We start from the raw sequence: 14,945 nt of genomic DNA on the forward strand, positions 1-14,945 counted from the left end.
CCTATTCCAAATAGACGGGGTCGGTTCATGTGCATATCGGTGCGAGAATCAAGCGGAGCAGATACATGTTCGGCAATTATTCGTGATCAGGATCGCCGAGGATATTGAATTAGTTTAAACTGAGTATGTCTAATCTTTTATAATCTCTGGGACAAGTCGTTCAAGTTTTTTTCGGAATTTCGGTTGGTCGGGGCCCACCCCCGGGGACTTTCAGAGGAGTCGTTCCCATTTGCCCTCGAGTTCCATCTCCGGAATTCCTTCATACTCTTTGCTGGGCCCGACTGATTATCTATGCATTCGGAGGGAGAGGAGTCGAGAGGAGGTCTTGTGAGATATTCTGTATCCGCAGCAGACTGTGGTTCTGTGTGTAGCAGGCAAAATCACGCAGCTCCGGATCAAGTCCGATTCTTATAATCCTCTCTTTCATCGCATAACTCGTCCCGGAGGTGATGCGTTCCGATGGATTCCGGATTTCAGCTCGGACTCTGCTCATTGCGGGACTCCTCCCTCCGTATGATTCTAGCGTTCAGTTTTGCGCTTTTGACGAGATCGTTCAGCACAGCGAGAACTTACCCATGATCAAGAGCCACAACGCACCGAGTCGAGAGAGTGATCCTGGCCTTCCCGATGGGCGGTGTATGTCGTCGAATCTGGAATTTTCCCACAAAATTGTGTAAGCATCCCTCCGATCGGGTATCGGCTACTTCAGGTGCCTGATAGCAGATCATAAACAAGACTATCCCATATCAGATGTTCTGGCACGTAGACGAGGCGAGACGTCGCGTCGGGGGCGAGATTAGACGGCGCTGCCTGGTATGACGAAAACAAACTTAATCGTGCGTATTCCGCGATCGCTGATATCGTTGCTCCGGGATGTAAGTCAAAGATAATGCCTCGGGCTTCGACTCAGCCGTGAATGTTCTTGGTCTGAGAATCGAGATCCTTGATACTGTGTCGTTTCAATTCCGCTCTATGTGTTCTCTTAAAATCGACACTTTAGTGTGAATAAACCAATTGATGATGATGAATTCTGCTCCATGTGCTTGAAGGCTCCGAGGAATCTGGGCACCATTACCTGTAAGCACTCCGCCGGCAGTAATCCACGCCTCTGCGTTCCTATTCCCTGATGCCTCATTCCGCGAAAGGCACTGCTTTGCCCGGGTTTCCCTCCGTTACTGCTCTCGCTGTCCTGCGCCTGTTCCGATCACTGGATTAAGTCTAGCCGTTGAATGAAAAGTCATCACATCGGAAGAGTTGTCCTGGAAAGAACTGCGAAAAACGACTGGAGGCCATATCAAAATATCCCGAATCGAGCGCGAGATCTTCGCTTCTCGCTCTGAGGCTCTATGAGCCTTTTTTGAAAGACACCCTCACAGGCTCGGGAGACTCCTGGTTGATGGGGAGAGTCGGCCCTGCTCGGGAGATAAGGAGAGCTTACATGTCTAGGCTCTCGGAGGGCAGCCCGACCAGGTTTCCTCCGAGTCAAAAGGGGAAAAAGGAAGATTCCGTTCGTGGGTTATTGAACCTATATATTGATTTTTATTGAGTGTATCAAATCATTTATCTAAAGGATTCTCCCCGGGTTTCGGACTCATATCGCGGTCCCTGAGGGAGCAGATTCCAGAAGTACGGCAGGAATGTCTATCTTGCTCCTCCTAATAGCTACGCGGCGTGGGGAGCGTTCGTCCCCTGGGCGTCTCAGACTCTCCTGCTTTTTCGCTTGTGGCAAACTTTCTTGGCTAGCGCTACCCAAGGCTGTGAACAGCGCGTCAAAGTCGACCGCATAAACGATCCAGTGCTTCGTCGCGTCCTCTTCTTAAGTACCTCCGGAGGGGAAACCTGCTCCGCGCGCATTTTGGGAGCTGCCTTGATCGCTGCGTCCATGGCCGATTGGTGGGCATGGTCGCAAGAGCCCGTTTCGGGTATTGGAGTGGATGTCCGTGGAAATATTCCTTGATCGTCTCCCTCGGATGCCTCATCAGCCGGGGAGAGGCACCACTCTTCCTCGAGCGGGACCTCGGCGAATAGAGAGTCTTCAGAGAATACCCCGTGGTCCATCAGGACGGACGGGTATTCTCCATCGGAACTGCCCATGATGGACGGTCCCGATTCTAGAGTGACGAGGTCACTGAAGTGCATGTCGCTGCTGCTTCCGTTGAGGGCCGACATTCTTCCGCACTTGTTCGAGATCACCAAGAGTATGTAAAGTCAATGAAGTCCAGCAAGACACGCGTGATCTTATATTCTCCCAGAGATCAAGTCGCACGATATTCTTCCGAGATTCTATTGGTCGAGACTTCTCTCGCGGCGAAACATTGGCGGAGAGGGGTGCCCCCTCTCTCAATTAATGATTGTCTCTGGAATCATGCCTCCGGACCCCAGGAGAATAGCAGATTGGCTCCTCGGTCAGGTCTGGGGGAGTTCTTCTGAGACATTCCAGACCCATAGCAGACTTTCGTTCGGTATGATTCATGATTCCAAGGCCCCGAATGGAAACTCGGGAGCTGCGCGAAGCTACTCCCGATGGGAGCCAGGTCGATTCTGAAAGTTGGGTCATCCGGGATTTCTCGGGTTCTCCTGGTGCATGCAGCCTCCGTGCTCCCAGCATTGACACCACACCTCGGGTGCTTTCGAAGTGCCCTGAGTAATACAGGGCAGCTGCCCACCATAAGCCCCAGCGAGTGAGAACTGGCTGTGGGGGAAGGCGATATTCGGGCTAACAGTCGGAACGTTTGAACATGGGAAGGAGCTTTCAAATATTTTTTTGGAACATCCGCGATCAAAGCATCGACTTCCGGGAAGAGTACACGAATCTCTTCGCGAGCCTGGTGCATTCCATGAATAATACAAGTCACGCGAGTCACTTTCGGGAAAGGGACCTTTAGGGCATTTTGCGCTTTCTCCATGTACGTCGCAGCGTCGATGACCACCAGGAGGACTCTATCATTCGTTCCGGAAGAACCTCCTTACATTACTCCTACAGGGAGCCCCGAAAAGAGGGGTGCTGGAGTTCGTATGGGGGAATGTTCGACTCTACCAGCATTCGACACACATCCATATTGGAAGGATATCGCGCAAAGAAAGCGGAATTAGTTGTCATTGCGATCATTCTAGAGAAAGGCTGCTGATGTCCCCGGGATCCAGACGTGCCAAGCTCCTGGAACCTCGCACGTGTTCTTGAACGTCATGTAATATTCCTTCGACGCTCTCACAGGTTTGCGGAAGACGACGCACATCGAAGCTCAAATGGACTTCATCTGCCCCGCCCGCCCAGCATCTCGTGAAATCTGGGGCTCCGAGCCCTCGGATTTCTCCAGGCTCCTCTCAGCAAAGAGCTCATGGCCCGGAAAGTCATACGGCGTGACTGTATTTCCGAAATTCAAAGGTTGATACATTAGACCATAAGTTATAATTTCCCCATGAGTCATGACGGATTTCGCAGCTTCGAAGTATTGATGGTTCTCCCGCGAGAGCGTCGGACTTCATGCATCCGGCCCGGTCGCGGTTCAGTTTGTCTGAAGGCTCTCGGCTTCTCATGATATCCTGACTCAAATCAATAGTCGTTTGATCGGGTCTAGCTTGTCCGCGCATGGCAACCTTGTCACCACGACTGTGCGATACACGGGTATCTGGACGAGATTTTCTTCCTACTTGAGCCGCAATCAGCAGGGTTTTGTCAGGCTGACGGGACCTCATGCCTGCTCTTTGTAGGGCCGAATAATCTCGGACCGATTCCGCACTCCACCGCTGCGAGAATGATCAGCCACATATGCGACCCGAGATAGTTCACCGATTCACCATCATAGGCTTAGCATTTGAATGAATGAATGAATTACCTTTCGGTTTATTCAAAGAAAATTGAATCAGGTGAGATTAAGACTTGGAAAAAATTAGCCGCCCAGGAAACTGAGTTCCCCGAGGGCCCCACACTGGAAGATTCCACCCGCTATCATTCTCGGATTCCCCCTCTGCACTTCGACTGCGATACGCTGCCGGATGAAAGCAGTGGCCCTCAGTGATGAATGAATGAATTAACTTTGGATTTATTATCAGAGAATTGAATTAATTTATATTGAGAGTTCGGAGAAGGCTAGCCACCCTGGAAACCAAGTTTCTCGAGGGCCCCCGACTGGAAGACTCCTCCTGCGATGAGTCTCGCGTTGCCCCGCTGTACCTCGATGGCGATTCGTTGTCGAATGAAAACGATAGCTCGAGGATTCCCGTCTCTGCACTCGATTCTCCCTGCAATTTCCTTCACGAACCTGAGGGCGTCGCCTCCCCATACACCAGTGGACTCAATCATGAAAGGAATCATCAAGAACTCGCCGCGGAACGATTCATACTTGGCCCCTTTGTCCTGCTCTCCTCTGGACGCCACCGCTCGCACGTTGCGAGCGACCCCGTGGTAGCTTGGCGCAAACGAGTCTTTCACAGTAACATCCCAGATCACGCGTTTGCCGCGGGTCCAAGGCTCCAGGGTCATGCCATCTGGGCGTAGGGCGTCGTTCGGAGAGAGATGCTGAGGTTCTTTAGAACAGGGAACTCCTGCCTGTCGCAAGGCCCGCGCAAGTAGATCGTTGATGGCCGCGTGCCGCGCCAGGCGACCGGACGCGAGTTTGTAACAGCTTAGCCTGTGGAGAGCCAGGCGATCGATCTGAGAGCCGCATACGCAGGCGCATTCTTCGACGATCGGCAATCCCAGTCTGAGGCTCACAGCACGAACGAAGTCAACGTCTGATAGGAGCGTGCCGAGATTCTGACTCGGTATGGCTTGAAGCCACCAGCCGGATTCCGGAAGTGCAGCGTTGCCCAGTCGAATGGAGTCAAGCTCAGAGGCCGCCAGTCTAAGGCGGAATTCCGTCATGATCGACTCGCTGGCCACTCGCGTCCACACACCCTGTCGGCATCGGTCATCGTCTTCGGGCGCGGACCCATAGGTAGTCATAAACTCAGCCGTCGCCTCCTCCCGCAGGTGGACCCGAGCCGATTGCCGTCCCAGAATGTCGAGTACCTCCGGCTCCGCAGCATGACAAGACGCTGCGAAAGCTGGCAGAGCGATCCTCGAAGGCGTTGGTATGCCAATCCCCCCCAAAGAAGTTGGCAGGGATAGCTGAGTGAGAGCATCACCAGTCAAGGAGATTTTCAAGATGCTCTCGAACGCCGACACGAATTGGTCATCCAAGCGGTCCAGAAGTGAATTCATTTTGTAGCGGGACTTGCACGTAGGAGATGAGTGAGCTTCGGCGCCCCCATTGCTCTTTGCATGATATACGTGGCTACGTGACTGCCCATATGCTGCAACCTCCGGAAGATGGTCTCGTAGACCGAGCTCTTCGTCTCAAGGGCCCGAGGAATGCCGGTTTCGAAGACCGGAGCACCCAGCAGCTCGACGGCAGACTCGTCGGCGAGGAGCCGGCATCCCGCCAGGGCCTGACTGATCTGCCGGTGGATGTCGGCTGATTCCGACTGAGAGAAGCCACGAACGAAGACTTCACATTTTGCTGGATTAACATCGAGACCATGGACCGGGTGGTACGCTCTGATGCGCTTGATGTCGTCGACGATGTCTCGAGGGTTTTGGCTGCAGATGGTGAAGTCATCGAGGTAAGCCACGGCAAGCTCACTCTGGAGTGATTCCAGGGTGCTCTGAACCACCAGACACAACAGCGCCGGAGAGAACACATCCCCCTGTTGACAGCCAGTTGTAGACTCGATCCTTGCGTCTCCGAAGAATATGGGAGTCGGCGAGGTGTAGGTCTGAGCTACCATTCGATAAATCTCCGGTGCGAGCTCATGAGTCCGTCTCAGCATGGTATCGCGTCGATGGCTGTTGAAAGCGTTTTTGAAGTCCACCTTGAGAAGGACGCTCTTCTCAGTGGAATGTGAGAAAGAGCGTACGCTGTGAATTGCGATTTCGGTCCCACCACGGGTTGCGAACCCCAGCTGACGCGAGCGCAGGACTGCCGAAATGAATGAATGAATGAATAGCGCCCTTTATTGACTAGAAGGGGGGAGTGAAGACAATAATTGTAAATACAGGGGGAAACCCTCGGCGCGTAGCTTATCGGCCATTCTCCATGGGAACAGATTTTGGATACGTTTACTTCGAGCAACAGTTTTGGGTCTAATCGAGAACTTACTACGGAGTCTGTTTCCAGAAATGGTTAACATATCATCTGAAAGGGAGGCACGGAGGAGTGTCCTGAGCATGCTATCATCGTTCTTATCGAGAAGGGTCTTGAGATCGGGAAGAGTGACATCATTCCGCTGTAAATTGCATCGATACCGTAGTCTGCGCAGGAAACGATTCTGCACCCGACCCAAAAGATCAATGTGCTGTCGTTGAGACGGGTTCCAAAGAGGCGAGCAGTATTTGAGGGCGACATAGTTAACCTAAAGTTGACAATGGACGTGACTTCTCTACCGGATGTTTGCTTTGCCTTCGATGACGAAAGTGCTCGTTGGCGAGGCACAGACATTGTACGAATGTTCCGCACAAATCTCTTTTGGGTTTTCGGGAATGAGTACCTCGAAGCGGATACTACATTCTTTGGAAACTCGTATTCCGCACTGTAACTTGTATCCGTCTACTACAACGGTGAACATTAGGATCCACCATAAATCTCAGAATCAGAATACTCGTCGAGGGAGCTTAGCGGAGGCCTTGAATAGCCTTAATCGATGCTACATGAAAAGATGGACTGTTGAGGGAAATAGGAATGAGGGAAATCTCGGGAAAAAACGGGTATCCTCTTCCTCGAAACGGTCCCGCAGAAACATCGCCATACTAGGATTCACTGCTTTAAGATCGCGGAAAAACCAGAGGCGATCACAGACGTCGCGTTTATGCCCGAACTCGTAGTCCAGGAATATATTTTTGAATCGCTACGTCGCTCTCCTCCACTTCTATTCGTAAGCCGCATCCCTCATACATTCGGTACCTCCATCGCAACTCGCAGCATTTTTTCTGAGGACTATTCTCCCCTTATACTAGAAAAAACAATCATTCATAGTGCCTAACAGAGGGTTTCGAGGGCCGACAGAAATCGTCCAATGGAACCTCCTTCTCAGTTCAGTTCCGGACGAAAATCGATGGGGACAATGTCCCGTAAAGCAATCTTTCGACCCGATCCTCGTGATAATCCGATGCCTACCAGCGGAGATTCAGCCCCGCAAGAGTGGGGTAGATTTCGCTGCATGGAGGATGAAATTTCTCTGACCGGCTACTAGAGACATTTTAAGGACGTTTTCACGTCAATAATCGATTTTGTGGGGACATTGGGATGAGACCACATTCAAAAGCCATGCCGGATCTCAATCCCCCGCCCTAAATTTCGAGTAGACAAGGAACTTCAAGTAATGTTTGACTGCTTGACACAGTTTCCCTGCCAGTTTCGTAAATGTAAAAGCGTAGGTCGGAGCCAATCTCTCGTCCATCCATTGACACCGAAGAATAACGTGTCTATGAAATGAAAACGCTCGGAGAATAGGACGCTCGAGATGCGTGGTTCAAATCTTTCTGAAGGATCCCGAACATCACGGAGAAATATCCCTCACCGATCCTGAAGGGTCGAGGTCGGAGGGGAGGGATTACTGCACGAAGCATCCTTCGGGGAGACTTCATCGGAACTGACGAAGGGACTTGGGCTCCAAGTATCGTCGAAACACGTAAGGAGGTCGCTGTCGGATTCGAAGTTCAAAGCGCATCTTGACGACCTGGACGGTTCCCAGTAGACGAGGGAGCCGCCTCAGATTTGGGGCCTTAAGTCCGGCTCAGGTCGCCGCTCCCCGTGTCCGCACGCACTCCTGAGTCATCAGAGACTCCATACGAGAGATGTCGGCGTATAAGAGAATCATCGCGGATCCCGTCTCCATGAGATTCCGTGTCGTAGGTCTCGCTCCCAAGAAACTGAATGCAGCTTTTCCACTTCGGATTAATGGTCCGTGATTTGGCCTGTAAGAGGCGTCTTGGGAGAACCGCTGAATCCGGTTGAGTACTTCGAGACCGCGTTACTCAAGTAGGGTCCACGCGGTCACGCTTTTTGTGATGTGTGCATGGGATCAGTGCAGCAGTGTCAAATTGGTGCAACTAACAAAATATTTTAGGCATCTTTGCCGCGTTTTGAAGATTGAGGGAATTGTCGCGTTTTATAGAGTGGGAGATGCTGTAACACAAGACAGTTCCCGGATAATGAATTGTGTTGACATGAAGGAAATCCGGGTCCTTCCACATTGATACACTGTTTCTTCTCGCGAATTTCGCGGGTAGCCTTATCCCAATTTCCAGCCCCAAAATCGATACTTGTTCAAAATTTTACTTCATTCCATGTCCTCTAATTTTCGACTCACAGAACATGAGAATCAGTCAGAGACAGGGACTTATGACATGGCAAGCTGTCGCTCCTCCGGCGGGAAATTTCGGAAAGATTCGGTGGCCCAATCACATTGTTCACCAGTGTACTTAGTCTACATGTAATTGTCTACTCATATCTGATTCCAACGTGACATCAAATAAGTCCGTTCTTCATGTAGGTCATGGCCTGGTACTGCACCGTCCCCCCAGTCGTGTGAAGTGAACTGTTGGAATCCTCGATGCGACTGTGACACATGCCATTGGTTTAATGCGGGCATCATCCTGAGTTTTTTCTCCAGCATAATAAACGCTCTTCAGCTTAAAAAAAATACAATGAAGGCCGCCGCTCTCCTCCGTGTGCGGCGACACGAAATCACCCAAGAAACAGCAGTCAAGGGGACAATTTCGAACAATGCATAGCACGGGAATTCACCCGGAAGAGCATTTTGAGAGAGTATTCACCCGTAAGAGTGCGCTCACGCTTGCCTCATGGCCAGCGGTCTCCCCCTCAATGCTTGCTATTCCTCGGCATGATGCGGTACATCTCCTCGCAGCAGACTCCATGCCGGTGTTCGGAGAAACTCGTGTATGTATCTTTCGAGCGTGAATCATTAGCCTTTGAGTGTATCACATTCTAGATGTGAGTCGGTCGACGCATAGATCGTTCGGGGCTTCTCCGTACGGCATTAGGGGACGCTTCGCGTTATCGGCACACGCGTCGAATATTTGACTTCGCCCATGCAAACTTCTCTCGCTAGTCTCCCAACTCGATGTCATTCCGAGGCGCGTATCCGCTGTCCAGGCTGGACTCATCGCATCATACATCTGACGACTGCGGATACAGAGGATGCGCACCTGTGGGAAACATCCCACGGCTCCCTTCTGCTCGATACAAGCACGACACGCTGGACTCGGCCAGAACACGATCGAATAAATGAATTTGATCCATCAAAAACTGCAGGAGATCTCGACGCTCGTGAGTCTGACGACCGCTGAGGTCGGGTACACGACCGTGTTCCCGGTAATGCCAGGCACCTCGTAATGCCTTAGACTTATTCCCTCATTGTACTTCCACGCTCATTTTCAGAGGCTCCCCATCGACTCGTTGAGGCCGTAAGCTTTGTTGTCAGCTCTCCTCGATCTCAAAGCCCTCCCGGTACCGATGAGGAAGCTGGTCGCTCGCTCATCGCCATCAGACGAGAGAATCTCCGCGGCGACGAGTCTCCGCGACTTCGCTGCGCTCGAGAAGCGGAACGAAAAAGTGTGAAGTGTCTTCCGGAGAGATCGTCAGTTTGTGAACCAATCCAGCGTCGCGAACGCACTGTAAGAGTCAATTCATATCTACAATTCAAAGCCAACATGCGTCTATGTTCGCTTTGTGGAGTACTCAGGAGCAGCTGTTTGGGAGAGAAAGCTGCGAGCAGCTCCTTCATCCGTCACAGACTTCTGCTCAGACAGAATAATTCTCTCTGTCAGTGAGGAACCTTCGCCGAGTGCGCCCATCATGTCCCTGCTCTAAGTATCCAGTGGAGAGCTAGGCGTGGGTCCCTCCCCGAGCGAATTTCCCGGCATCGTGAATTATGATTCCCTTTCAAACACATTCTCATCACGCAGCGCCTCCTTCCAGCAATTACGGGCGGTATTCGCTCGACCGTTTCGTCTTCAGTGGCCTCATCAAACCCATCTTCCAATTAGTTTTCGTCTTCGACACACAAAGATTGCCGACAGACTTGATCAGAATCGTGGCGGCCGTCACTGGAATAATCGGACTATCTTGGGGAAGGATTCACTCGAGTATTTCCGTCCTGATGTTCCTCTCAAGTCCCCGGCGGATTTGAAGTCGGCCTATGATTTCATTATTGTGGGAGGAGTAATAACCGGCTGTTTGATCGCAAAACGGCTATCCGATGCCGGCCACTCGACTTTACTGATTCATGGACCAGGATCGCTCCCAAATGAGCTGACCAGGGTACCCCTCCTAAATCTCGGTCTGCACGGAAACCCTGATCACGACCATCTCTACAAAAGCCCCAGACTGAATTCGCGCTGGCTCAATCAAACACTCACCTACAACTCGGGGAAAGATCTCGGTGGGTCTCAAGTCCTCAGCGCTCAGATGTGGTCTTACGGAAAATCGGGTGATTTCACGTGCTGGAAAGAGGAATTTGGCATCAGTGAAAAGTTCAGCAATGAAAACATTCGTGCGGCAGGTAAAATCCACGAGAAGGCGAGCGCGGGAGTTGAAGGTGTAGATTCCCCCTACGGAGAATCCGGAGAAATCGATTTGAGTCTCTCTCCGACCTGGGCTCCGTATCAACAAACTTTCGCGGATAGGTTCGAAGCGGCCGCAGCCAGTCTGACGCAAACGCGGGTGAATAAGGACCAGAACAGCGATGCTCTCGGTTTCGGGAGAATTATTCATGCGGTGGAAGCAGACACGGGTTATATCAGTACTCCGGTGAGAGCATTCTTCGAAAATCGACCTCTCTCGGATAATTTACACATCGTTACAAGACACATGGTGCGGAAGATACTCTTCGACATGTCCACGTCACCTCCGCGGGCCACCGGCGTTGAATTCGTCCAGGCAGAAGATAGGGAAGGGAGCGTAGTATTCTTCAAAAAAGCCACCAAGCGGATAATCCTCACGGCCGGTGCCATTCGAACTCCTCAACTTCTGGCGCTTTCCGGGGTGGGATCCGAATCCGACCTTAAGCAGTGGAACATCGAGCCTGTGGTGACGAGGAACGGCGTGGGACAGAATCTCCACGATCATTACGACATCGGTAATGCTGGCGTATGTTTCCCGAAAGGCACCAAGAAGTACGTCGACTTCGGACTAACTCAATACTTCAATTTCGGATTGCATAGAAGAGGCCAGCTCAGAGCACCCCTGGGAACCCAGTCCTACGGCTTCTTCAAATCCGACCAGAGCAATCTTACCACCTGTCCCGATCCTGAAGATGCTTCAACTTACCGCCCGGATTTCTAATTGATCCTACAGAACCTCGGTCAAAATACTCAACTCGCAGCGAAACATTACTTTTCGATCGGAATTTCGAAGAATAATCTCTACCAAGACTTCTATCTGCAAGGCAAATCTTCGGAGGGAGACAACTTCTTCGGCACTCTCTTCAAGCAGAGGGAGTGCTTGCTCTTCACTCCGACTTTGCTGCACCCGGAGTACCGGGGCCAAATCACTCTGACATCGGGCGATCCCCTCGATGACCCGATCGTGGATCTGAAAACGACTTCAAATGCTAGAGACATGAAACTTATCGGCGAACTGTGGCAGAAGGTCAAACGCATCGCGGAGGAATCATTCGGGGATATAGGCGGTGAATTCGACGGAACACCTTTTCCCGCATGTGAGAGCATACAAAATAGACTATCCCACGAGTTTGGCTCATGTCAAGCGCTGCAGTAAATGAAAAGCGCTTGGCACATGGGAGGATCTTGTCGACTTGGGCGGGATGACGATCCCATGGCCTGCGTGAATGAGAAATTTTTCGTCATAGGCGTCCAGGACCTCATGATCGCTGATGCGTCGATTCTACCTTGTCCGACGAGTGGGCACATGCTGCCCACTATATCCGCCATGGCTGAAATGGCTGCTCGAGAAGTCATACGGGACTTTGAAGTACAACGCTCTCGCTCCCGATCATGAGCCCCGATAAACTCCATACAGAAATAAACAGTTCTCGGCGGGAATCTTTGTAAGTGGAGTTCCCCCATAGGTGCGGACTCGATTCAGTATCGCTCTTGTTTCTTTTCAATCTACTACCGTTCCCAGTTTGATTCAGAGTTTATGGCCGCAGACCATTGATTGTTTCCCGAGATGCTGCATCGGGCCGGGAGACTTCACACTGTGAGTCCGAGGAGAGACATACCGGCTCTGTCGCCAACGCTATTACACCTTCAGAGTACAGCCGTCTGAACGAGACCCTTCATTTGAAGTCGCGGAGGCATGGGAAAAATGCCAGCTTCCTTTTCTCGAACCTTTATGGCGGGGCCAGAAGTCCACGGGCGTCAATAAGGTGGAGGCTTTGCGTCGTCGAATGCATCCAACGATTGACATGCTCGTCGACAGAAACTGTTTCAAATCAGGATTCTCCGCTCACAAGTTTCCGTGGTCCCGAGCGCGATCCTGGGGGGTTTCTGGACTTGTAAGTACGAAGAATGTTTAACCCCGATTTTTCCGATAATAAAATCGTTTCAAGCGTTCGGGAGCAGGATCGGTATAATGCTTCTCCTGCACTCTGAAGATTCGAGTCCGGTATCTCACCGCTCCATTTATCAGCGCTCGGCTCCGAGCTCCGCTTCCAGGACATAATTATTGGTCTGTGTACATACGGAGTCAAGCTAAAACTAGAGCGTGTGGTGTCCCGGACAATTCCAGTCCGCGATGCACTTCTCCGGAGAATTGCGAATTGCATGTGCTCGAGGTCAAAGAGTAGAAGGAACTTCAAATGTCGGCGTCGGACAGTGACTTAGGATCGTCCAGAGCGCGTCTCTCAGTCTCTCTACTGTTGTCAGAAAAAACGGACGTCAAGGTTCCTGGGGGCGAGGCTAAGAATACGCTCGATGAGACGCTTGCCCGCTCGTCTCACCACGGACGGTAGGTGAGCAGATATCTCGCGGTCGATATCTACACAGAAGCTCAGAAAAAGATCCTCACCCATGTTGTGTTCCTGGTGCTTGATTTTGTTCGAGACCTCTTAGTAGGCGTCTGGAGAGGGCAGAATGAGTACGAGAGAGCGCACCTGAATGAGCTCAGCGATCGCACACGAAGCCTTGAATATTCGAAAAGTTTCGTTCTGGGGGAGCTTCCGGGATTTCTCCATGTTACGGCGAGCTCAACGCCCAGGGAGGAAGTGGACGGAGTCCTCATTCCCTCGTGAACACCCGAGGAGAGCCCTAAAGGAAAGAATCCGTTCGAGGGAGGCTTGCCCGAAGGACTGGAATGCGATATCGTGAGCAGTCCTCGCGAGGGTTTGTCTATCCAACAGTACCACGAAATGTTCGATTGTGTGGAGCTCACCATCCACAAGCTGACTCCGACCGATTCTCGCTCCCGGACCACAGCTCGCCGGTAAACGTTGTGACTCTCTTAGACCTCACAGCGATTAGAGAACCTGCTGACATCATAAGAAACTGACTTGAGAAGTCGTACAATAATAAATATAGAGGGCCCTCCCTGTGTTTCCCCAGCTCGGTATACCAAGGAAAAAGTTCCCTCCGACGCCTCTGTCATTATCTGGTGCCGACTCGGGATAAAGGCTCGAAGAGTCCCTCCCGCGAAATCGTCTGAATCCAATAATAGGCGCCCCTGGAGATTCATTTCGAAGAATTCACTGTCTTCGAAGCTCAGATCAGCGTATTCCGAATCGACTTGTTCCGGATCCAAGATCGACGCTTCATAGCCGAGCATGAATCTTCATTGCCAAGCTTTTGGTGTATCCGACTTGGGGCGGGGACAAGCTGGGGCGGGATGGCTGCATAAGTAAACAGTAAAAACAGCAGTCACTCCACGATTTCTATCCAGTTGAAAAGGTCGGCGGGGGGACAACAGTAGAGGTGATACTGAGAACAAACTTGCCCGCAGAGAGAGCACAGGTACTCCTCGCCGGTGTCGTGGTTCCCCCTCGAAGTACAAATCAGATGGTGAAGACCTTGCACCGCGCCTCGGGTCAGTCGCTGCCTCGAGGTGCAATGCGGCCCCTTCCACCAGCCACATTTCAGCGTTAGGGTGTCAAAGAAGTCTTAGTCCACTCTGGTCATTTTGTTCAGCCACGGATCACAGACATCGTCGAAGGCCTCGGTGTGCGTATCCCTGAGTTAGAACTTCAGAGTCTCGTTTCTCCGCAGCGGTCCGCAGCTCTGACCTACCAAAGGCCCTTCGAGCTCCATCATTGAATCCTTGATCAGGAATTCCCAGGCTCGGCCACATTCCGTCTGAGCTAGAAGATCCCTACCCGAAGAACTTCCGAGGTAGGGAGTTCTGACTGTATTACATTACAGATATAGGAACCTCCCTTGGAAGCCCTCTCTCCCGATCCGCTAGATGCTGGGTCTTCTCAGCGGGTTCCTGCATCGGATCCGGATCTCAATAGGTCGACTCCGCCTCTGCGGCACAGCTTTCCCAGCTCGTCCGTAGCCGTTTCCCGCTGCCTAAATAGATATCCCCCTAAAGAGTAAAATTACAATGTCTGATTGTCCGTCTGTCACCGGAACAATATTTCGTGCTTCTCTTGTCCGAACAGACTTCGAACTTTTTCAATCGATGCCCAATGACTGGAGTGAGGTCAAGATACACGTTTTGAGCGGCTTCCCGCAATATTTGCGTGTTCCTCCTCTTATCGTCACTTTTCAGCGAATGTCAAGCCTTTCCGTTATGGCGGCATCAAAGCTCTACTGAGCGCGAAGCGCACTTGCGGTGAAAGATTGTGTAAGCCGCCACGGAGACGATTTCTCGGTTCTGTCGGTCGAAACCAATCCTGGCGAAGCTTCTGGGAGCACGAACGACGCTCTTCCGGGTACGCAGTGGGACACGCATCCAGTGGCGTACGCAGGATTTTTTTCGGGGGGGGGG

General features: G+C 51.7%; 1 protein-coding gene across 1 annotated transcript; it reads left to right on the top strand.

Annotated features, from left to right (window-relative positions):
- Positions 1 to 9,287: 9,287 nt before the first annotated feature.
- Positions 9,288 to 12,020, top strand: LOC100907667 (glucose dehydrogenase [FAD, quinone]-like). The gene is made up of 4 exons (XM_003743870.1): positions 9,288 to 9,374; positions 10,176 to 11,301; positions 11,386 to 11,721; positions 11,872 to 12,020. Exons 1-4 carry the CDS (start codon positions 9,288 to 9,290, stop codon positions 12,018 to 12,020), a joined length of 1,698 nt encoding a protein of 565 aa, XP_003743918.1.
- Positions 12,021 to 14,945: the final 2,925 nt, after the last annotated feature.

This window comes from Galendromus occidentalis, unplaced genomic scaffold, assembly GCF_000255335.2.
Source record: "Galendromus occidentalis unplaced genomic scaffold, Mocc_1.1 scf7180000077452, whole genome shotgun sequence".
NCBI lineage: Eukaryota > Metazoa > Arthropoda > Arachnida > Mesostigmata > Phytoseiidae > Galendromus > Galendromus occidentalis.